Source organism: Cajanus cajan, chromosome 7 (assembly GCF_000230855.2).
Source record: "Cajanus cajan strain Asha chromosome 7, NIPB_CcT2T_4, whole genome shotgun sequence".
In the NCBI taxonomy this organism is placed as follows: domain Eukaryota; kingdom Viridiplantae; phylum Streptophyta; class Magnoliopsida; order Fabales; family Fabaceae; genus Cajanus; species Cajanus cajan.
The window spans coordinates 40769892-40795616 of record NC_138523.1 but is presented as its reverse complement, the minus strand read 5'-3'; the positions used below and the strand labels follow the sequence as shown (position 1 = coordinate 40795616).

At 29.3% G+C, this 25725-nt stretch overlaps 2 protein-coding genes across 3 annotated transcripts; both read left to right on the top strand.

The window, feature by feature from the left end:
* Positions 1–2302: 2302 nt before the first annotated feature.
* LOC109813931 (Guanylate-binding family protein) lies at positions 2303–13502 on the top strand. Its single transcript, XM_020378226.3, has 17 exons — positions 2303–2559; positions 3441–3543; positions 4587–4656; positions 4761–4799; positions 4893–5010; positions 5099–5156; positions 5550–5614; positions 5739–5745; positions 5868–5928; positions 8951–9010; positions 9120–9139; positions 9233–9298; positions 10209–10376; positions 11038–11295; positions 11812–12024; positions 12394–12665; positions 12971–13502. Exons 1-17 carry the CDS (start codon positions 2468–2470, stop codon positions 13110–13112), a joined length of 1812 nt encoding a protein of 603 aa, XP_020233815.1. The 5' UTR covers positions 2303–2467; the 3' UTR covers positions 13113–13502.
* Positions 13503–16495: 2993 nt separating this feature from the next.
* On the top strand, positions 16496–24122 carry LOC109813927 (uncharacterized). Of its 2 annotated transcripts, XM_083061195.1 has the most exons (8): positions 16496–16566; positions 16720–16780; positions 18653–18708; positions 19937–20004; positions 20181–20281; positions 22554–22630; positions 22776–22937; positions 23213–24122. In XM_083061195.1, the coding sequence occupies exons 2-8, from the start codon at positions 16741–16743 to the stop codon at positions 23333–23335; spliced, it is 627 nt and encodes a 208-aa protein (XP_082917321.1). In that variant the 5' UTR covers positions 16496–16566; positions 16720–16740; the 3' UTR covers positions 23336–24122. The 2 variants fall into 2 exon arrangements, with proteins under 2 accessions (XP_082917321.1, XP_082917323.1); XM_083061197.1 differs by lacking the exon at positions 16496–16566 and having other exon boundaries at positions 16590–16780.
* Positions 24123–25725: the final 1603 nt, after the last annotated feature.

Genomic DNA, 25725 nt, shown 5'->3' with positions numbered 1-25725 from the left:
TAATGTTAATGTCCTTGTAATTTAGATGTATTAAAAAAATATATAGTAAAAATAAATGGACTCCGCAGCCTAGTTTGATGCACTTATGCATGGATGATGGATGGGCTAATTTTTCATGCATGTTCAAATTGTGGACTCCTGGGACAAGTATTGACCCAAAAATAAGGGATGGTATGTTTCTTTAGAGCCCATGAAAAGACGGAGCTATTAAACGGAGTTGCTATTCACACCCATTATTTTTTTTATCCACTCCTATTTTACTCTTTAAGTCACTTTCCCTCTCTGTTTGTTCTTTCTTGCTTTTACGACTGTCACACACATTACCTCCTTAGGTTCACAGTTCTCACTTGAAATTTTTCTTCTGGTTTCATGATTTAACATAAGTATGTTTCTATTATGGATCAGAACTAAATATCAATATAGTTTTTTTTTCTGAAAAATAAATATTAATATCAGTTGACACCTTTTGTTACGCAATGAAATTCAAAAGTATATTGAAATTTTGTTTTAGTTGTATAACATGGGGTTGTCTACCGATAATACTTGATATGGAGTGTGTTTGTATTCACATCCCAAACGTGAAAAATCATGTTTAATGTGAAAGTTATAAATAATAGCTTCAATAGCTTCCACGTTAAACATGATTTTTCACGTTTCGGATGTGAATACACGCTAATGAGGTTATACACAAAATAAAAAAACAAAACTTGTTTTTGTTAAATAAAATTTTAAGTGAATTTAATTAAGACGAATCGTATAAATAAATTGACGCAAAGTTTTGTTTAAATTTAAATAGATATAATAATCTTAAATTTGAGTTTTTAGTTTTCAGTTGCGTTAAGTTTTCAAGTAACACATTTAATACACATTGAGGCACTATACATGAATAATAGTACAAAACAATAACTTAAATTACATGACAATTTTTTAGCTTGTACAAGATTTGATGGACAATGAACAACATAATTAAAATAATATTAATTTTATTGTAATATCCTTTCTAAAATATATAATTACTATTTTTAGTTTTTGTTAATATGTTTTTATTTTTTGTATATATCACTGATTAAGGTATTTCTTTAAGTATTTAATATAATTATATTTTATGGCTTAAATTTGAACAACCTCTTACTAGTTGGTTCATGTGTTTACCGATCATCTTTACTAATTTATAATCTTGTTAATTATTTATATATTTATTAGAAGGTTAAATGATTATTTTAGGAGAATTTATAACTACATGTAATACCACGTCATTATGTGTTATTCCTATTTCTTTTTATAGATTATTATAATAAATATTATTTATCCACCTTAAAATGAATGTCAAGACAAAAATATTGAATTTAAATAAAAATAAAAGAATTTTTTTTATAAAAATCAAAATAAAAATTGGCCTATTTTACAAATAATAGTGATTATAAAATTTAAAAAATTTAAAAACAACATTTAAAAAAAAACAAAAATCAAATTTCACTCCTTTTTTTAGTTCATCCCGATGACTAATTTTTCATTCCTTTTAAATAAACTAAACATATTTAAAACCCTTAAAAATATATACTCAACAAAAAAAAAAACCCTAATGAAAATGTCGTGCGTTGTATTTCTAAATTTCTTAGAAAGATGAACAACATAGGAGGTCTTAGATTTAAATAATATATCTTATCAGTTGATATTTATACATTTTCTTCCTATAGAAATGTTGGTTGTCTTTTTATCTAGTGTCAATTACACCTATTTTTTTTTTATAGGTTTCGTTAAATTATATACAATTTCTTGATTTTTTAAATATTTTTTTATATCAATCTTCCATATTATAGGGTATACGTAATAAACTGATTTTTTTTTATCTCTTATATGGTTAAAAAATCTCCTCATAATAATTATTTTTAATTTCACATAGCTGAGAGAATTTTGTAGCTCTTACCCTTAAAATTCACCTTACGTTTTATCTAAGCGTATGTAAGAAAATGTTTTTATCTAAATAAAAAAAATAACCTCAGATTAGGTCCAGCTGGCCAAATCAGATTTAAACCCTATAATAAAAGAGTAGTAAACACAAAATTTAATGTTGAAATTTGATTACTTAATTGTTACCGAAAATAAAAAAACAACAACCTAGCAATGTTTTATCTAAATTCTAAACTAGTACTATATTAAATAAAGTCCGACAGAGCTAATGACCCCTACACAGGCTACACTACGGTGTTGGATCTTGGGTTAATTTTTGGGCCCATCGTTCTGGTTAGTCTGATGGTGTTGGGCCTTCCCTTTTCACGGTCTTCGTTTTACCGCTGACAAAGAAAACGTATCCCAATCTCGAGGACTTTCTTCAGATCCCAATTTTCCAACACTTTCTTCCTTCGTCATGAGTTATACCAAAACCATTGCTTCTTCCACCCTGCAACTCCAACTTCAATCACCTTCCTTTCGTTTCCGCAGATAGGAACAATTCTCTCTCTGCATTATGGACTCTCCGCTTCTCCTCTTCCTCTTCCTCTTCCTCTTCCTCTTCCTCTCTCCCACTCCCTCCTTCTCCATTGACAATTTACACCAAGCGTGAGTAATCATTGCTAATTATTTCATTTCCTTTTCCTTTTCCTCGTTTCTTCAACTTGCATTCAACTTTATCTCCTATTTCGAGATCTCGTTACTGCTAACCGTTAGAGCCTCGCTTTTGTTAGCATTTACATTTTAGATCCTCCCTGTACTTTCATTGTTTTTCCTCGTTCACTCGGTGTATCAATGGTAACACGGTTTCGATGGATTTTTCTCAGTGACGTGGGAGATATGTTGATTGTGCTTTGACTTGTAGGATTATTGAATAATTCAAAATATGAATAGAGGAGAAAGAGACACACTAGACTTATGGCCACTGCGAGACAGCATTTCCTAATGAAATGAGTACTTTACTTCGGATGTTGTGTTGATATGTGAAAATTTAGTGCCAACGTTATTATTGTATTGTGTATATATTTCTATTTGTTTGAAGGTGGCACCCGTTATTTTTGGACTGGGACTTGTATGTTGTTATTTTAGTGATTTTGGGAATAGTGAGCAACTTTTCTGTGTTGCTTTTATTATACTCCTTATTTGGTTATCAGCAATTCAACACAGTTGATAGATGATTGAGTTCCTTAAAATATGGTGACAGGGATTCGATTTCCTAGGTGTGCGTATAGAGAAGACTTTGTCGGGAGAAACAATATCCACTTTAGTAATCTCTACGTTTCAAAACGAATTAGTATCTAATTGTCGGTTGTAGGATATCATTGGTTTGCAAAAAAAATTACTTCTAATTATGTTTCTACATGGTTTTAGTGACCTCCTCTAGGGTGTTGTATTGCTGAGTTTCTTGGTTTTCTGTAAAGTGTTTCCTACCTTTTGTTTTTAAGTCAGGGTAACCTTTCCTTATTCTTGCCCTATTTCTGTATGTACAGCTTTCCCATTGTGGAACCTGATCCCGGTCACACAAAACTTCGTCTTTCAAGAGAAGGTTTGGAGGCTATCAAGAGAATAACCAACCCCATTGCGGCAGTGGCAGTATGTTGAACTGAAACTTTATAGCAGGCTTTAGTTGTAATTTTGAATTCTGCCTGATGTTTTCAATAGGATTTTTCATGAACTATGGGATGGTCTGTTTGATTCATGATGAAGGGATCGGCTAATTTTATGTTGATTAATGTCATCCTTGTTGAAAATTCCTCTTTTCCTGTGACTGTTGCTGAATGCTGATTGCTATGTGAATACTTTCTCTCATTTGTTTGCTCTAACACTTGATAGGCAGCAGTAGGCCAGCAGTTGATTCAACTTGAAACATGAATGTAAAGTTAAAGGCATTTGACCTCTTGCACTTGATACTAAGTGTGGCCATATAAACATATTTGAATGAATTGGTCTTTTATGAATTATTACAATGCGATTGTTGTTCAATATGTGAAACTTACAGTATTTCATAAATTAAGAGGATCATTTTCTTCCCCAGAAGATGAGACCAAAAACTTCATAAGAGGGACTAAAATTTATGGAAACTTCAAAAACTCACAAGTTGATTATCCAATCTCTCCCCACCTCCAAATCAGGATCATTAGGTGATGTTATGGGGGAAAAGGACACAAAAACAATTATATTAAGACTTGCAGTCATTTACGTTGGAATTCATTAATTTTACTTTTGTGTTTTTCTCTCTTATAACATGACCTTCCCATCTTAGTAAGCAATATGAGAGACTCCTGATCATTTCTCTTTTCAAGAGTGTCTAAATAGTTTACATGTTATATAGGTGCGAATCTATTAGTTCAGAACTGAAACCTTATTTTGTGAAGATAAGTTTGTCTTCTTTTCTTTCATTTCCCTCCTGCGTATTCTCTTCTTTTGTCCTTTCTTGAATTGTTTCTTTGTGCTGTGATTTTACTATAACAACCTATGTGAGTGCTTTTGTAATTGATGATTTTTATTTTAATTTTATTGGTAACCCCTGTAATATTCATTGAAGTAAACTTGTGCAGTATTGAAGAAATGTTGTTAGTACACTGATTAACTGTTTATGGGCTCAGCTTTTATCATTTTATGGTTGTTTTTATCAGGTGATTGGGCCGTATCGTTCTGGAAAATCTTTTTTGCTTAATCAACTTCTCTCTCTTTCTTGTTACGAAGGTGTATCTTTTATAGCTACTAGATTTTACCCTTATTACCTAAATTTAAGGGTTTTTTGGTGTAAATGTTTGGTTGAAAGGTTTAACATGATGTTTTTTTGTTAGGGTTTGGTGTTGGGCACATGCGTGACACCAAGACAAAAGGTAGATAGAGATTGCAATTTTTCTCATGGATATGCCTGATTGGATTTGGATATAATATTTCACAATCCATTTTTTAATCTTTTGGTTTTTCAGGAATATGGGTTTGGGGAACACCTATAGATTTGGATATTAATGGAGTAAGAACTTCTGTCTTTTACCTTGATACAGAAGGATTTGAAAGTGTTGGGAAGTCCAATGTATATGATGATCGGTAATTGCTTTCTGATCATGCATTCTGTGTTCTATGTTGAATCATATATGATTTTTTAGTTGGCTTTTTCATGTATTTTCTTTTGCAGGATATTTGCTCTGGCAACTGTCATGAGTTCTGTGCTTATATATAATTTGCCTGAGACGGTTAGTTATTGTAGTCTCTGAATTTCTTGTACATTATTGTTGCTTATCTTGTTGTTAGGTTAAATGGAGAAAAAAATTAGTATTAGGAATGGTTTTAAAGCAAGGATACTGAGTATAGATTGGAGAAGGATTTGGGAATCGATGAAAATAAAACATGCTCTGTCATTAAATAATTTGTGAAAAAATAGAATAGTGGACAAAAATCACCTCACTACTATCTTTTGGCTTTGAACCATTGAGGACAGATAAGTTTTCTTATCATGAAACTTTTCTATATCAAGTTTCAATTTACTTGGTAGAGACTGAATAATCTTGAACTCTTCAACTGGCATATTTCTTTTAAATTGTTTTTGTTTAGGTCAGACTGAAATGTTGTTATCTTTGTGTATTCAGATACGTGAAGCTGATATCTCTCGACTCTCTTTTGCGGTTGAGCTTGCTGAAGAATTCTATGGGAGGTTTGCATCTTGATGAACTTTATATTTGTTAATAAATCCTCGTCTTTTCAGGAATAACATATAGTTACTAACTTGTTTGTTTGATTTGCAAATCCTAAATTTGCAACTATGGCGTGTTGAACAGAGTGAAGGTAATGGCCTTAGTGTTGTTACATTGATCTAATCTTTCATTCTTTCTATTTATTTTTATTTATTTATGTAAAATTTTTCATTGATAATTTTAATTTTGTTTGAATGTTCGGATATTTTATAGGGTCAAGATGTTGCATTTGAACCTGCTAAGCTCTTATGGCTCATCCAACGTGATTTTTTGCGTAAGTTAACTTGAGACAGAAATTGGAGACTTGGAGTTGAGGGAAAACTTGCTTGAGTGTCAGCCCTTCAGCCTTTCAGTTATATAGATTCACTGCACAAGAGAGATCCCCCAAAATATGGAAAGAATCAGGAAAATATTCTCACCTAATTACCTATATTATGTACAGATAATAGAAGGAAATATTTACAGCAATCAACAAATATTCTTACATTATATCAGTTTATATCAATCAAATCCACAATGAAATCGAAGCCCCAATCACAATCTAGATAGAATCTCAACACGCCCTTTAAGTTGGTGTGAGTATAAATCGTTTACATCTAGCTTGCTAAATATGTACAATATTCTTGGCCTGTGAAAAATTTTGGTGAAGATTTCAGCAAGTTGATCATTGGAACCAAATAAAAATGTAGTGATCTGGTAGGGAATTGGGTTTTATGGGATGCTTAAGTCTCACATTGAGTAGTATGGGATACTCAGTGGAGTACTTAAGTGCTTGGTTCTCCCCCCTTAACATACTTTTAAGTGAGGGCTTCCCAAGTGCTTGGATGATTGAAGTGTCATTGAGTGTAAGCTGCCAAGACTTATTCTCTCCAGGGCAGTGCTATGATTAGGACCTGAGTGTTATGTGGGGCCTAAGTTCTACATTGAGTAGTATGGGATGTTAAAGTATGTAAGTGCTAGTTCCACATTGAGTAGTATGGAATGCTAGAGTATTAGTCTCCAGGGTAGTGCTATGATAAGGACTTGGGTGTAGTATGGGATGTTAGAGTATTTAAGTGCTAGTTCCACATTGAGTAGTATGGAATGTTAGTATTAGTCTCCAGGGTAGTGCTATGATAAGGACTTGGGTATTATGCGGGCCTAAGTTCCAAATTGGGTAGTATGGGATGTTAGAGTATGTAAGTGCTAGTTCCACATTGAGTAGTATGGGATGTTAGAGTATTTAAGTGCTTCGTTCTCCTCCCTTAAAATGCAAATGGAACAGCAAAATTGTGTCCTGATTTCTTTATAAATGTTTTGAAACACATTAAAATTTGTTGGTCTTTCCTTTATTATGAAAAAATCCAAGTTCATCCAGAAAACTCATCATTGAAAGTAACAAAGTACCTATGCCCTAAGATAGAAGTAACATGACTAGGACTCTAAATATTAGAATGGATATCAAAAAAAGACGTCTTAGAAAGGTCACTGCTTCCAAAGGAGGTATAAACATGTTTTCCTAATTGACACAACTTACATTCTAATGATTGCAAAAAAGACGTAGGAATCTTTTCTTCAACATTTTGAGACTTAGATACCTAAACAATGAGAATTTGTATGCCACATGTAACTAAGATGGGAACTAAAGGTATGTGACTCATTCTGAACTAATTGTCTGCCCCATACTCTGGTCTGCTATAGGCAAAGAGTCAGAAGTGAAGATTATGGAACAGTTAATAGTATGAGTAAGATGATAAACACAGATTAGATTGAAAGGACATTTAGGTATAATAAGAACATAGTCTATGGGACAAAGATGGAAGGGGAATGACATGACCAATACCACTGACTTTTACTTTAGAACCATCTGCAAGTGTAATGTGATGGAGATTTAGGTTGAGATAATTTTGAGAAAAGAAGGGGATGACCAACTGCATGATAAGAAGCATCAGAGTCCAAAATCCAATAGAAATTTAGAAAGACAAACTGTAGAACTATTGGTGTGAGTAACAATCGCTAAAGATGATGCTTGTGATGCATTATTTACAGAAACTTCTTATATCCATCAACAGAAAACATGATATTGTTCTTGGGTCCAGGTTGATTTTCAGTCTCAGTGGACTGAGTGACATTTACTGACTTCTCTGGAAAACCAATTAGAGAATAACACTGATTTTAGGTATGTTCAAAACGATTTTAAGTATGTGCATTAAGGATGTCGATGATCACCACCTCCTCTACTACACTATGGCTCGTCCTCCACGACAACCACTACCTAAGCTAGAAGTTGAGGAGTCTGCTCTTGCTTGTGAACCTGCTACTGGGGTCCCCTATGAAATAGGAGCTCGAATCAAACAATCAATTAGGTTCTTTGCCCAAGGAAAACTAGTTGTTAGGATTTGGTTTTGGATGAATTTATAATTCCTATTAAGGCTATGGAAAATGTAGGTCATGCAAACATTGTCAAGTGAGTTTGGCGGTGTCATAGGGAGAGGGCTGATATTGGGCTTCTAAACCTTGTGCCAATGTCTAGGCCGAATGAAGGGACAATTAGGTGATGATGGGTTCTCTTTGGCGAACAAAGATTTTATCTGGCCCACTGAACATTGCTTTGATACCAACTTGAGACAAAATAGAGACTTGGGATTGAGGGAACAACTTGCTTATGAGTCAACCCTCAACCTTTAAATTTTATAGATACATCAGGCAAGAAAGATTCAAAAAATATAGAAGGAATCATGCATAATCATGGAATCGTTCTAGCCTTATTACCAATATTCTATACAGATAAGAAAAGGGAGTATTAACAGCAATCACTAATAATCTAACTTAATCTCAGCCTATATCAATTGTATCCACAACAAAATCTTAGCTCCAATCTCACATAAGTTAGATAGAATCTAAGCAAGTTAATTAATAATGCTATGTCTTCTACCCCGTTTTTCCCATCCCCCCACCTACTATACCATTAAATGTTTGGGTTGGTTATAAATTCTAAGCATCGCAACTCTTGTTGATGCACTTGTCCATTATTAGAGATATAATAAAACCATTCATGAGTCTTCACCTAACATATTATGTTTTAGGAAGGTTGGCCCTTGACATGATATTAGAACCTCTGATTAAGTGGTCAAAAGTTTGATCTTTGCAGTTCATTATTCTAAATAAAAGTTCAATTTCTACATATGGTAAAATAGGCTTGTGCATTGACTTCACTTGAAGATCAAAGTGCTCTTGCATGAGCAGGCCAGTTAGTTGACCTTGACATTATCATGTGCACTTTATTGGATGCTGATATTCTCCTTAATTGCCTACAGAAGGGAAAACGGTGCAAGAAATGGTGGATGAAGCTCTTAGACGAGTCCCCAATATTGATGGTTTGTACCATATTTTGCAGCCTTGCATAAAACTTACCTTTTTCACATGGTTCAGTTTGTTTTAAACCAAATGATCTGATGGAAGGCTTTGTTTACTATTTAATTGCAGGGAACAAAAATATTGACGTGGTATTTCATCCTAAATTCAATTTCCAATTATTAGTAAAATAATACTAGTCTGGAACTGAATGTTTATATAATACTAAAAGTCAACTTCATCAGGTCAATCAAATCCGGGATTCATTGGCTGTTATGGGTGACAACAGCACTGCCTTCAGCTTACCGCAAGTATGTCCCTTAGTGAAATTTTCTTTAATTTGTTATTCTTTTAAACCTAATTTGAGTTTCTTTATCTGGATTTCTGATATATGGAGCTTTGAGTGTAAATAAAATGATGAGGTTGGAACTTGTCTTAGTTATCTATTGATTTCAACAGAAGAGGGTGGATGATTTTTAACTGTCATTGTAGAAAATCCTATTGTTAGTCATATATGTGGCAAATAAAAAATAAAATAACAGTTTCGAAGTTATCTCACATTCCCACATTAACATGTTGCCTGGGTGGTTTTCTTCATGCTGTCACAACAAAATTCTCGTGTTTTCTGCTGGAGGACACACTATTGACTTCTCATTTCACTGTCAAAATTTGGGATGATAAACTTATAAATGTTATTAGTGCTCAAACTCGGCTTGCATTGAATTCTACATCCAGCACAATTATAATTAACCAGTCTTCATATTTGTAGACATGCTAGTATTAGGTACAGAACCATTTTTCTTCCCCATTGTGTTGCTTCTTGTTACTGCCTTGCTTCTCAAATGTATTTGAGAAACTCCAATGGCAGGTTCGAGCTGATAAGGCATATATGACTATTGAGTTATTTATTTGTATGGTTATTTAACTACTCTCTTTATTAAGGTTATATGTGTCATTGGGAAAGACCTTTGACTTTTTTTGGTCATGAAGAATGAAATTGTAGTATTGGGAGTAATTTATTTCTGACTGATGATTTTCAGGTGTTATTTCAATTAATAATTATCTATAGTTTTCTTTGCATCTTTAATCCACCTTCGTAGGCCATGAATGTTTTCATATTTCTTGATGGAAAGTTTTGCAATATTAAATGCAGTCTTTTAATTTTTGTTAAAACCATTGTGTTAGTTGATCTAACTGATTGTTAAAATTTGACCTTAACAGCCACATCTCCAGCGGACAAAGCTTTGTGATATGAAGGATGGGGAGCTTGATCAATTATATATCAAGAGAAGGGATCAATTGAAAGAGCTTGTTGCTAGCATAATCTCTCCAAAGATTGTACAGGGCAAGACTCTAAATGGGAAGGAGTTTGTCTCCTTCCTGGAGCAGGTACTTAATTTTGGATGTTCCTATAAGAGGAGAAAATAATAAAATTAATCATAGTTGGATATGGAGTAAAGTATTAAAAAAGTTTTCCATAGAGTGATATACGTTTCTTTAAATAATAATCTATGGAAAACTTTTACAGAAGACTGCATATTCTCCGATTTCATAATTATTGTACTATAGGACCAGCAGAGTAATTATGTAGGACAAAACATGGCTAAATATCATACAGTGCTTTACTTCTCTTCATGTCATTTATCTAATTGGTTTTCTTTGAAAAAAAAGTTAGAATGCTTGAGAAGCAGTTTCTACTATTAAATATAAGTTTTTTTTTGGGGGGAGAATGTAAAGATGAATAATTTATAGTTAAACAAATGGAAACCAAATTTTGGAATCTGTCTTCTGGAATTGTTTTCGTGGTGAGAGTAGAATATATTTCTTCCTAGTTATACTATTAACCTTGAGTTGACACTTTACAAGGTGCTCATGATTTTACCTTTTTCACTCTCTTGTAAGTGTAAGAGTTTTCTTTTGTGAATATTTCACTGGTCAGTTTTAGTATGGTCAGATTTAGATTAATGATTAAAATAAAATAATGCTTTTGATGTGACTTCATTGTGTGCATATCCCTTACACCATTTTGATTTTGACATTTCAAATTTAGATACTTGAAGCCTTGAACAAGGGAGAGATTCCATCAACAGGCTCTCTTGTGGAGGTTTTCAACAAGAATATTCTTGAAAAGTGTCTGAAGTTGTACAATGAAAAGATGGCAAAACTAGTTCTACCTCTTCCTGAGGAATCTCTGCAAGGGGCCCATGATAAGTCTAGAGATGAAGTCATGCAAGTCTTTGATCAGCAGCATTTTGGTCGTCACCATGCTAAGAAATCAGTTATGCAGCTGGATGAAGAAATACAACAGGTTTTGTTTGAATTACTATAGTAGACTGAAAGCCCAATATATCATTGGTTTATAGTGAATTCAGTTAGCAAAAGCTAGTTCGTGATTTTCTCTATCAAATATATTTTATTTTCTAGTTTTAAACTCTAAAGGTTCTTTGCAAAATTAAATGAATTAAGTTAATAAATAAATTCTCTTTTCTGGTATTTGATATGTTTGGAAGATCCTGTATATGATTTTTCATGTTGTTAATGGTGTTTCCAACCAATTATATAGAGCAGCATGTTTGTCTAGAAAATAACAAAGACTTTGCTAATCGAATCTTATCATGGGGTGCACAGTGGGAGAGTCAGAACAGTGAGATTGTGAGAAATTTTGAAGAATCATGTACCTCTTAAGCTTCTTAATATCAATGTTTGATGTTATCGTATCAGGATTATATTTGTTGATTTGGTTATTTTTTGACCTTTGCTCTGCTTCGGTCCTGGAATTTGACTGATGATTTAAACTTAAAATTTACTGGGGAAAATTATGCAGGTGTATAAGCATGTTGTTTTGAAAAATGAGTATCAATCTTCAAAGCTCTGTGAGGGACTGTACACCAGATGTGAGGACATAATGGATCAGCTTCAAGTTCTCAAACTTCCTTCCTTGGCAAAATTTAATGCAGGTTTCTTGCAATGCAATCGAAGTTTTGAGCGTGAATGTGTTGGACCTTCAAAAACAAATTATGAGCAACGCATGATGAAGGTCTGATACAATTAACAGTGTTTTTGACTTTTTGTAATCTATTATTTGGGGGGCTTATTCTGTTTTTATTACCTTTTGTATTTACTTGAACATTGGAGTTCACGGGGCCTCGTCTCAGTACGTAGAAATAATTGATTTCATATTTCATGTGTCTGTCTGTACCTCTATTCTTAGTGGAGGTGTGACAGTTTTCCTTACATATCCCAAGTTGCCTTTTTTTTTTTTGCCATATAGTAGGCTTATTTAACTTTAAAAGTATAATTGTTTCAATTCTCCATGAAGTAGATAAATTAAGCTTATTCATAATTTTCCGGAATTGAAACTGGTTCAAATTCTTAATTTGCCTTGGTGTAACTAATGGATATGCAGATGTTGGGGAAGTCTCGGTCTCTGTTTATAAAGGAGTACAACCACAGGCTCTTCAATTGGTTGGTGGCCTTCTCACTGGTTATGGTAGTGATTGGCCGCTTTTTTATAAAATTCATTTTGATTGAAATTGGAGCATGGGCACTCTTTATATTTCTGGAGACATACACAAGAATGTTTTGGTCGGCAGAGGCACTTTACTATAACCCAGTTTGGCATTTTATAGTTGCAACTTGGGAAACTGTTGTTTACAGTCCAGTCCTGGATCTTGACAGGTAATTTGAACTTTTTCCTTTGGCACTTCGAGTTGAATTTATGTTAAAACCTTTGCATCAGTTGCTTTTAAAATCCATTTTCAACGGCTGATAAAAAAACATGTGAATGCATTGGTTTTCCCTTTTTCTTGTCTAAATTCCACCTTGGTTCCGTTTTTGTATTCGTGCTTATTCTTATTAACATTCCGATTATAATCTGTTCCATGTTTATTTTTAACCATGCTCACTTGTCACTTTCATTTAGTCACGAATAATTATAAGATTTCATGGAATACTTTTTATAATACTTTTGGTGATAAAAACAGATGGGCTATTCCCCTCGGTGTAATTCTGTCATTGTTTGTTCTATATTGGCGGTGTTATGGGAGAAAGAAATATGGATCGCAGTGGCTATTACCTTTATACAGAAGCAATAAAAATGGTCCTAATCGTCCACGATCAGACTAAATCTATGATGATGATTGCAGTTGCCGGCATGTTTCAAGAGTTTGGCATGCAATTCGTCCTATATTGCGAGCTTTATATTTTATTTTTTTACAGAGCTCGCCGGCCCCTTCATCTTCAAAAAAGGCTCTTCTTCTTCTTCAGAGTGTAAAAAGGTGGTGAACAGAGGGTGATTGACCTCTTCTGTAGCTTCTACGACTTTAGCGCCTCAAAAATGTTGTTCTTTGTTGCCACAATGGCACTATATTTGATTACTTTGTGTATTATTTCACAATTACTTCCATAGGATTGTAGAGTAAATTAAATATTATATACTATGTTGTGCCCCAATCATGTATGAACGTGTAAACTGGTAAATTTAAAGAAAGGAAAAAGATGCTGATTCTTTGTTCTCGTTTCCAGTTACTAAGTTAGGTTTACAACTACAAGGGGAAATAGAATGGATGACTTATGTGTTATCCCTCATTTCGCAACTTATTTTGGGGGATGTTTGCGTGATGGATGGGGATAATTTGCAAACTTCTTTTAATATTTCTAGGCCTGTTTTATTATTTTATTATTTTATTATTTTATTATTTTATTATTTTATTATTTTATTATATTTTCTGGTCTTGGTAAAGTAATATTGTAATTTTTGTAAAACTGGCATCAATTCGACTACTAACACTATGTTTACGAATGGGAAAATTGATTAGAAGGGAATGGATGAGTGAAGAAGTAAGGGAAAATTAAAATATTTAGTATGTTTAAGAAGAGGAAAGGGTAGAAAATTGCATTCAAATGAGTGTGGATATAATGTGAGAAAACTTTTCTTCTAAAATGAGGAAAAGTGTGGAAAATTTATATTTTATAAAAACAAAAAAGGGGGAGGGATTGTATAATATATATATGAGGAGAGGTCAAACGACACCGGTGTAACTTTTACTAAGTGTTACACCGCTCAATAACTTTATATTAAATGTGAATTTTGAAAATCCAACTGTTAGATTAAAAGTTCATATCTCTTAGATCATATATATCAAATTTTATATTAATCTAAGGTGATCTGATACTTCATTCTCATAAAAGAAAATTGACGTAATATATACATTTCAAAATATACTAAAATATGAACACTTTGATTACCTTTAAGTTGTTGTTCAATTTTAACAAAATTTGACATATATGATCTATGAGATATGAACTTTCAATCTAACGGTTGAATTTTCAAAATTCACATTTAATATAAAGTTATTGAGCGGTGTAACACTTAGTAAAAGTTACACCGGTGTCGTTTGAACCCTCCTCTATATATATATATATATATATATATATATATATAATGAAAATAATTTATAAAAAAATTAAACTCTTAATAACAAATAATAGTAACAAAATAATTTGTATTTATTAATTTTGAATAAAATTATTTATAAAAATTTAAACTTTTAATAAAAATAATAAAATAATTTTATTTATTATTTAAAAATAAATTTATTAATAAAAAATAAACTTTTACCTTATTTTTTTATCGAATAATTTTAATTTTTACTTTATTTCTTATTTAATTTTCTATACATCTTGTCTCTTCTCTTTGCTTCATTTCTTTCTACTTTATCAAACAAAAGCTTCAAGAAACACTATGATTAGTCACATTGGACATCCACGATTAAGTCAACTAATAGCATTCACTTATCTCTATATTTGAAGAAGAAAGGAAAATACGAGTCAAAATGAAAAAGAGAAGAGAAGAAATGTGAAAAAGTGTGGGAAAATAGGTAAAAATAGGATAAAAAAATTAAAATAAATATTTGATAAACGAGAAATAAAAGAAAAATAGGATGGAAGTCAATTTTTAAATAATACTTTATCTAAAAATTATAAATAAGAATATTAAATGGATTGGATGAATTGAATGTTATAAAACTTATTCAATTTTATAACATTATTGTTATGGTTAGATTAGATATATATCCACAAAAATAAAATCATTAATGGATGAATTGAATTTTTTTAAATGAATTAGATGAATTAAAATTTTAAGTAAATTTTTAATAAATTTTAATAAATTAATAATATTTTTATTTTATTTATTATCATTCGTCTAAGAAATTTTTAATTCATTTGTATCCTTATATAAAATTAGAGTTAATCACCTATACACTGCTGGTGTAAAGTTATTTTACACCGACAACCAATCAGATCTTTTAATAGTATTATGTCATTTGCTTATTTAATCAAATTAAAATAAAAAAGGCACTATTAAAAGATCTGATTGGTTGTCAGTGTAAAAAAACTTTACACTAGCAATGTATAGGTGATTAACTCATAAAATTAACACAACAATTTTAACGTCAGCTCATCAATTACATATGTCCAACACTATATTTAATATAGAGTTGACTTTTGACCACTCTAAAACTATATTTTCTTATAGTGATTTGTGAAAAAAAAAATTCAATTCAAGGTAGAATTTAATTTGCACATAGATACATTGCATCCTCATTAAAATTTTCAGCTAATGAGTTTCTATAAGGTCAAATTAAAATTTATTAAAATAAAAATAAATTTCATATGAAGTTATAATTCAAGCAATCATGAATCACGATTACATGATTATCGATAGTTATGTAAATTAATTAGCTATGTATTATTTTAGATTAATTAATAGTCATGAATTAAATAAATATTTTGAAGAATTTTTTTGAGACTCATAATAGTCTTATTCACTCTCATATAATATACTTGTGTCTCTATAAACAAAATTAAATTCACATCGTTAAATATATGAAACAATTTAAGTCTCATATGGTGCCTGAAGTTAATTATCATCATACAATTTTCAAATTTTCATTTAATAAATAATTTAATTTTTTCCTAAAGAGTATTTAAGTGAATTTGAATATCAAAAACAAAAAAGTCACAATTTTTTTAACTAAATAAAAAGTATTTTAGAGATAATTTCATTAAATAGAAAAAAATTATTTAAAATTTCTTTATATTTTAAACAAATACACATGATATATGATTTCTTTTTCTTATATTAAGTTCGAAACAACATATTTTAAATTTAATTCATCAAAATAAAATATAAATAATGTAATGATCATTCAAAACTCCCAATTGACTAATTAATTACATGAATTCTTTAAATTCACAACTATAGGTGAATGGGGGACTTTTATGTAATTGTCATTTGGTTTCCTCAAATAAAATATTTGGTGTTGTGATGGCAAGGAGTAAAAGTACTGGTAATCGCAAAATTTAAATTATAAATGAAATGTATCAATTATACACGTGGCAGTCAATCATTGGGCTTAGTGTGTATGGCATGAATTAAAGGTGACTTCAGGAAAGAATGAAACGTATTTGATTGAAATCAACCACTCCTCTCTGATATATATATACACACACTCATTAGATCTATAGAGAGTCACTTTTGTCACTTTGAAATTTGCTTTCTCAACACTTAGACAAGGTAGGTCTCGAAAGGTGCTTCTAGATAGAATTTTGAAGCACGTTTTCTCTTTGATTTCATATGCTTAGATTTTCTCTTCTTGTTCACCATATCTTTATTAGTTAGATTCATCTATATTGTTTTGTAATTCTTAATTTGATGGATTTGATTTAGGATTTTGAAGGAAACCTAAAAATGAGCGACAACGACAATACTCAATATTTGCATAATGAACGTGAGTTTTTCTTTACTCCTTAATATTTGCTGTTCACTTTATATATATTTTAAATCTGGTGCTCGGATATAATTTGTGGATGTACTCAAAATTTTAATAATATTTTTTCTCTACTGATGTGATTCTTATGTTTTTTTTTTGGTACAAGTGTGATTCTTATGTTTAATGATAATAATGAATATATAGACGCGAAATAAAAGAAAATTAAAAATTAAAATTAATATGAAAAAAATAAAATCTCTTATACCAGATCACACAATTAATAAAGATGTTGGGAGAAAATCATCAGGGTTGGCTTAATAGTTAGGGTGGATGTATATAGATTTTGGTTTGATAATCATTGTCTTCATTACAATCTTTCCTGATGATTAAAAATAATGTTGAGGTAGTTCAAACTTCAAAGTGCAAAAAAAAAAAAAAATTTTAATAGCAACAAGGACATTGTCAATAGAATCACGCACTACTACTCAATTTCTTTAAAGTATTAGATATATCAATCATCACTTATATATCATTCATTGAGTCATTTCCTAACCGATTTGAAACTTATTTTGAGCCAAATCTCGTGTTCATTAATGGATGTCACAAATGATAAGAAAGACTACAATATCATACATGCTCGTAGGACCATGGAGCAAATGGCTAATTGTTTGGTTTGGACAAAAAAGTCAATTCTAATAACTCTACAAAAAGGCAAAACGAGAAAAGAACATTTAGGAGATGAAAATTCAAAAACCTCTATTACAACATGCTTGTACTTGGCTTGCCAAGAAGATAGTTTCCCAAGGATTCTAAATGAGTTTCACATTGAAGTTTATGTAGTTAAAATGAAGGACATTCACAAGACCGTGAAGGTGTTTTAAAAGCAACTTGAGGTTGATAACAATTATGATGAGTCCACACATGTTATGAATGTAACTTAACACTTTTGCTTAAATATTGGCCTTAACAACCCTGTCATCAACATTGTGAAAGAAGTGGTACAAAAGTCACAAGTAGGATATAAGGTGGAACCCTACATAAATAATTCTTACTAAAATGAAAGTAGAGTTCTATCTTATTTATATCTCTTATGACTTCTTGACAACTTCTTTCATGACATTGTGACATAATTATTAAGGTGAAGATTGGAACCCAAGCATCAAGTTATATCTATAACATGTGTGGTCGTATCATAATTTCTAGCAACCTTAAGTTGCTTCTTAAACATCTTCATAGCCTTACAATTATCCTTTATTTTCACTCTATTAACAACGTTGTGATTCTTCTTAAGTGTCCTTGGAAAATCATCTTCTTAATAAGTTAAGTACAAGAATGACCCAATAGAGGTCTTTGAGATTCTTTATCTCTTAAATACCTTTCCCTTATTTGTTTTTATTGTCATGGATTTTTTATTATTATCCAAACCAAGTTTAAGTGATTAGTTATATATTCCACCATCTTAAGAGCATGCACGTGATTTTAGTCTCTTACTAAAATAAAAATAAATAAATAAATAGATCATAAGCTATACTAGGACCAAAAAGTTAGAAGAAATTGGAAATAAATATTTAATATTCTCTTATATTATAAATTTCAACAATCACACTTCAATTGAAACATTTTTAAGAGATATTTTTTTCTTATCAAATTATATGGTTTATTTTGTATTGTGCAATTACTTTTATTTATTTGTTTTAATATAATTTTATAATTCCTTTTGAATCCTATAACATAAAATTAATTTAACTTAAGACTTGATATATGATATTGATATAATGATATTTTAATTGGTATTTGTATTGACCAACACATGATTCACATTTACTTTTTTATTTATTTATAAAAATAGTCATTTGACATTATGGATTCGATTTGTCTTATTGTTTGAAGTTGGTTCTCCATCAACTTGTGCTACCAATGAAAAGCTTAAAACTAGAAGTAGATCGGTAAGTGCTTACATGTTTTTGGTGAAATCTGATTAGTTACATACAAGTTCATTTAATAAATGGATGTTGCATTTTTTTATTGTCAATTTTGGTTTAATATATCAAAATTATGTTAAAAGAATATTATATTTTGGATGACAATTTTTCATAATACAGAGGAACCACACAAATATCAAATCTAAATAAGATAAAATATTTTGATTTTCAAGACTCGATAATTCATAGTTTACAACAATTTCTAGACTATAATATACGGGGACTTGCCCCATATTTATCTATAAATGATATAATAAAGCTAAAATTCTACAAATTGTTATTTTAAAGAATCTAAAAATGAAATTGTTCAAAAGTAATTTTTTAATTTACGTATCTAATCAACATGTACTGATTAATTATATTAAATTAAATATATGTTAAAGGAATGATTTTTTTATATTATAAATATAGTGTTTTTATTTTATTTTATATTTGTTTATTTTTATCCCAACATTATTTTTTTTTGTAATTTGTTGTAAATTACTGTTAATTAATTGCAATATGTTTTATATTATGTAAATATAATAGTTTTATTATCGACGAGCATGTGGATCTACCGATACATGGTTGTTTAATCTTAATCGACAATCTGAAGTTCAAGTTACAAGTATGCAATTGTGTAAAATACTGATCATAAGGGGATTTTGTTGTCTATAGTGCTCCCACCCAACTCAAATAGGATCACTTTAAGTGAAAAATGCTTGTGATATATTGCAAAAAGTATAATAGTTTTGATTTTATATCTCAATAAAAATAGAAACTTAGTTTTTATTTAATTTTTTATAAATATGATAGTTTTTATTTTTAGTCTTTACTATCAAGACAAATATCTGAAAAAGTGATAACAAATTACATGAACTAAATAAAAAATTATAAGACAAACACAAACTAATATATTTTTGCAGACTTATAATATATTTAAATCATGTATATATTTCTTTGCATCTGCTTTATTGTCCGCATATAAGTTAAGACCACTTTCAACATTTTTATTATATTTTTCTATCTTGAATATTGATTCATATAATGGATAAATAGTTTTCTTTGTCAACTTCAACTTAATAAAATCATGGCTAATAATTGTCTTATAATTTTTTTTATAACATGTTAACATTACTGCATTGTTAAAATTATAATTACTTAAATTGTTCATTGTTAATTGTTATTGAGATATATAAACTATTTGAAGCAGAAAGAAATTTTGAAGATTATGGAAGAAAATGAAGATGTTAACAAAGCTCAACAGACACTACCACCAAGGTAAAATAAAAGAAATTTACCTCAATATTTTTAGATAAATAGACAAAGTTAAATTTTAATGAAATTAGATATTTTCTAACATATTAAATTATACATAAATAATAGTTTAACCTTTTTTCTCTCTCTCTCTCTTTTATGGGTGTGTATATTAATTTGTTAAAACTATTTATTTGTAGCAATAGCTCTAAGAAGATTGCAGAAAGGAAAAGGAAAAAAGACCCATCAAAAAAGGTGTCAACTTCAACAAGGAAGAAAAGAAAAACTTCTAATGAGAAGAGTAATTTCTTATGCGTCTAATTTAGCATTTATAATTAATATTAGTTTTAAAAAAATCATCTTTAATATTTATAAATAAAATCTTGTACATATGTGACAATAAATAGATAAAATGAACATAGTAGGCACTTGTTTTAACAAAGCCATTTTCTTCTCTTAGTTTCCCTCATACATAGTTTTACATTCTATCAACTTGTTTCTAAGAATTACACCAACTCTATTATCTAATTATGTTTACATATGCATGTCTACACACACTATGTTCAAAAACCTTTGACATTTCTTGTATAGCTAGGACTAAATCTTATGCAATTAAAACTAACTAGTTAAAGGTCAATAATTAAAATATCAACATAAAAATTCACAACACCTAGAATAACATACCTTTTGTTGATATAAAATGAAAACCTACTTTTAATAACAACCAACATCATCTAACAAATGTTATAGAAACAACTTCAACAAGTATTTGCTGCAAAGACCAATGCACCAATTGCGGTACAATAGAGTTGTAATTCATTAGTTATTTCAAATGCTTTATGTTTTTACTTTCAACAATAGTGATCACAAAAGAATAGTACTAATTGTTGGAATCTCTACCAACTATCATATGTAATACACCTCCAATGGGTGTCTTCAAAAAACACATATCAAGATCTATAAAAGGCCTAAACACATGTAGAAATCCTCACTTTACATCTTTGATACACATATAAAATCTCATAAACATCTTTACATTACCATATGTAGTTGGCTCAGTCAACAACATCGTAGTAGACCTTAGATTAAACCTTTTAACTTCATTAGCATAGTCTTTTAACTTGTTATGTTACTCATTATAATTTTTTTGCACCCTTTCTTTTGTTTAACTTTTTTTTTCTCAATATATCTTTCTTCTAGATATATTCTTGCAATAGTCTTGACTAACTTTTTGAATCACTACATTAATGGATATCTTATACTTCAATGAATAGACAAATTTTCATATATCTACCTTTTTGTGAGATTATTTTTCCTATGTCAATCCTAACACGTGCTAATCTATCAAGGTCTTCATCTTGCTAACAACCTACCTTACTTTTAACAAAATCAGTCTTGTTGAATTTTAACCATTAACCATTCATGCATATTCACTAATAACACCTTTAAATTGTTCAATTGAACCATTTTTGTCCCAAACTCAAATATGAAGTCTATTCCCATTTGTGAAGGACAAAATCTTTTATAAATATCTTTGCTTGACATCTCACAATCATCTTGCAAATCACTTTCCACCTCAAACTCTAATTTATCATTATCTTAATCAGTTGACATCTCACCATGTTTTCAAGTGTACAATTCAAGTCTCCCCCTTTGCCCCTTAGTCACCTTATCAAATCTAATATGCAGTTTCTACTATAATAAAATTTGCGTACAATATCCTTGCCAATTGTCAACTTGTTATCTCATAGGTTATTTCTTACCTTTTGAACTATTTTCTATGACAATACCATCATCCAAAACATTCACCCGTACTTTCAATTATCAATAAAACTCCCTTTGTCTCATGTGAAAAATACATAATAATATACTTCAACCTCTTTCATGTAAATGTTCTTTGTCTCAACGGGTCCCAAAACTAAATCTCATTTTCCTATTATACACAAAAAAGGTTTATATATATATATATATATATATATATATATATATTAATGCATAATAATTACATCATATTGTTGATATATTAATGTACTAATATACTTTTAGTCGTACAAATAATATAGAAACAAAATAATTATAATGCCTAACATTATTTTTTGTTATTAAGTGACAATTCTTTATTCTTTCTATAGGAAAATAAGTTTATTAATCAATTAATTTTTTATCTTGTCTCTTTCAATTTTCTTTTATTTTTTCCTATTTTTTTTTCTTTTCAACACTCAAATTTCCCTTATCTTTGAAAAATTTCTACAATAAAATAATTAATGAGTTATCTTATGAAAATTAAGTAGGTAATTATTACACCATTCTTGAATTATTTTGTAGATTTTTATGTATGTGTATATATACATATAATGCTTATGGGTTATTAAGATATTAGGAGATTTTATCACTTTGAAATCACATCAAGTTACTTTGATATGATCATCAAAAGTCATGATTGTTGTGTATTTTTTTTATTTATCTTTATTTTATTGTATTATTATTTGTATGTGTAATTTAAGTATTATTATATTTTTTTTACTAATATATGAAATTAGTTTGGTTTATTGTTGAAGTTTGTGCTTTTTCAGGTAAAGTTGGACAAAATGAAGTTTCCACACTACATGTGAACAAAACTAAAGGAAAATCGAAATTGGAATGCAAATACGTACGTGGTTAAATGCTTTTAATGAAAATTGTGCATTGAATATAATTTTCTAACTTTAATGTTATACATTTTCATTTTACATTTCATTTCCTCAATTATAATCATGTACAAGAAATGTTATATTTGATGTGCTTTATTTTTTCAGAATAAAAAGAAAATCAATAAAAATAGCAAACATGGACAAGGAGAAGCCCCTCCAACTTACCCGCCTCAACAATTCATAGGTCTTTATATTTGCAAGGAATATAATGGAGTTAGAAATTTGGGAACTGTTCTTTCCTATGATCCTAAAACAAAGTTATTCCAAGTATGTGTTTTTCAGTTCATGTCATTGATCATTTGTATTCCTAATATATGCATTGGTTAATGTGTAAATTTCTTTATATCTTTTTATTATTCGTATGTCAATATACTTAAAATTCATTTACAACATTCTTAATTTACAATTTAGCTAAATATTATTCTTTAGTAAGATAAATAGAGTTCATTTACGACTTTAGCTAGTTAATTATAAAACTTTTGAAATATAATTACTACATCATTATAATTAAATGAATTGCCCATTGAACTATTTGGTTGTAGATTTTGTATGATAATGACAAGACAAATGATATGGAGCTAGCTGAAATTTTGAAAAGTAAGGCAACTGCGAAAGATATATTTGAGGCTCGACAAACATTACAATTAAGGTACAACAATCGATAATTTACTTCAACATTTTCTAGCAAACAAATGAAAGTTTTCAGTTGAAATTTGATATCTTCTAATCAATCTATTATAGCACTGCAAATAATTTTGATATATTATTTATTCATTATTGAGTGTGCATTTTAATCTATGAACTACAATTACAGCAATAGTTCTGAGAAGAACACTAATGAAGAAATGGAAAAAGCTACAATAAGTGAAGAGGAATAAACTCCAATAAGGAAGATAAAAAGTGCATCAAATTAAAAAGGAAGGTCCATGGGTTGCTTCCAAGGTTTCGAACAACTAGCAACAATTATATTATAGATGACTCTAGATAAATAATCTTATGTGTTTTTTTGGGTTAGTGTAAGTGCACTTATATTTTTTATGGTAACTATATTTGGACACCTATATAATACAAACACTCTATCGACATTTATTATTTCTCTTTATCTTTTTCTGCTTATCATATCACATCACTTATTATTATATTTATATATTTTTAAATCTCTTTTCTTCCCCCCCCCCCCCCCCTTTAGTGTTCATTAGTATGTGGGTGTCCATGCATCATTTTCTCAACTTCTGAGCTCTTAAAATTTACTAATGTGACAAAATAGTAGGTTGTAGTAAAAATATTTTATTTAATAATTTTTTTTCACATGTATGTGAGTTTGAACAATTAGAGTCGATGCATATAGAAGTAGAAAGTAGTTAAATTAGTGAAAACTTTAAGTTACATATGATGATGGACTTATAAACTATATAACATATCATCATTAACAATATATCATTTATATTATTTTGTTATTTTTCTTTAATAGCTGTCTTTAATGATGAATTATGTTTGTTAATGATCATACCTTTTATATTTGTTAATAATTAAAATATAAAACTTACAATTTAAACTTTTTGAGAGAAACTAAAATGATTTTTTCTCTATTATTTTTAAAAAATACAACATAGTCTTTTTAAGAGATTAATATAGATTATTTTTTAATTTATTTTATCACAAATGTTTTTTTTAAAGGTAAATGAACAATACTTACATGAAATATCTAAAAATATTTTTCTTCATTATATAAATCATAAGTTTATTAATAATCCACGGAAAGCATTGTATTATAATATTTATGACTTTAGAAGATGTAAGGTGTTATCAAAACTTTTCAAATAACAAAGGATCTATTAAGTCTTCAAATTTAAAATACTGACATAAATTTTATTGTTGAAAGCTTTAATAAGTATTAAAATGTGTTTCTAAAACACGCTCCTAATTTTAATTAATAATGTGATATTTTCATATTTATTTACAAAGAAAGTTGTTCTTTAAACGATATAGTATAATCCTGCGTGCACAATTTTAATTTTAAAAGTTATGAACATAACTTATTATTTAAAAATATAAACAATTTGATGTGTGTAAAACTTGTGGTATAACATTCTATATTTATAAACAATTATAATATAAAATATTTATTTAATGTATGTGTAGATCAGATAAATTTATATTTTATAAAAAGTTATTGAATCTATCATTTCACTAATGTATGTGTATTAGACTAGACAAATTTGTATTCTATAAAAAAGTTATTAAATATGTCATTTCACTAATGTGTGTATGTTAGATTAGATAAATTTGTAGTTTATAAAAAAATTATTGAATGCATCATTTCACCGATTTAACACAATGATTGTATGAGAAATAAAAGAAGAAAATCATAATCTTTAAATTATATATAAAAATAATTAATAATCAAGATTAAAACACAAAAATAGATATTATTTTATATGATTATTACTACTATTTTTTTTCACAATTATCAATATCATTATTATCTACCATCGCAATTATTAGTATCATTATCATCACTCTTATTATTGTTATTATCACTACCGTTATTGTATTTGACAACAACACTAATAACTATAACGACAACATGACATAATGATAATAGTGACAATACTGTCATTATTATTTCTATTAGTGTTATCATCATGTGATGGTGGTTTCATTATTGTTGTTATTATCATTATTGAAAATGTGATCATGACAACAATAATACTACAATAATGATAATTAAGATGACAAATGACAATGATGATAATTGTTGAATGTATAATAGTAAAAATAATCACACATGTATGTGTTTTTGTCTCATTTAAATTTCTGTCTTAAGCATTTGTTTATCCTGTTTATCACTATTCACCATGTCTTTAATTTTCATGGAATAAACTAAAAGAAAATACTTAAAATTATCAAATATTCACATCAGTACTGTTGCAATGCTCAACCTTCCTTGGTGATGGTTGTAAGAAATAAAAAAAATGAAGTTAAAAAAATACTTCAGCCTTAATGGTTCAAATTAGTGTCATCTCTCTTATTTTCCCCCCTTCATTAAACCATT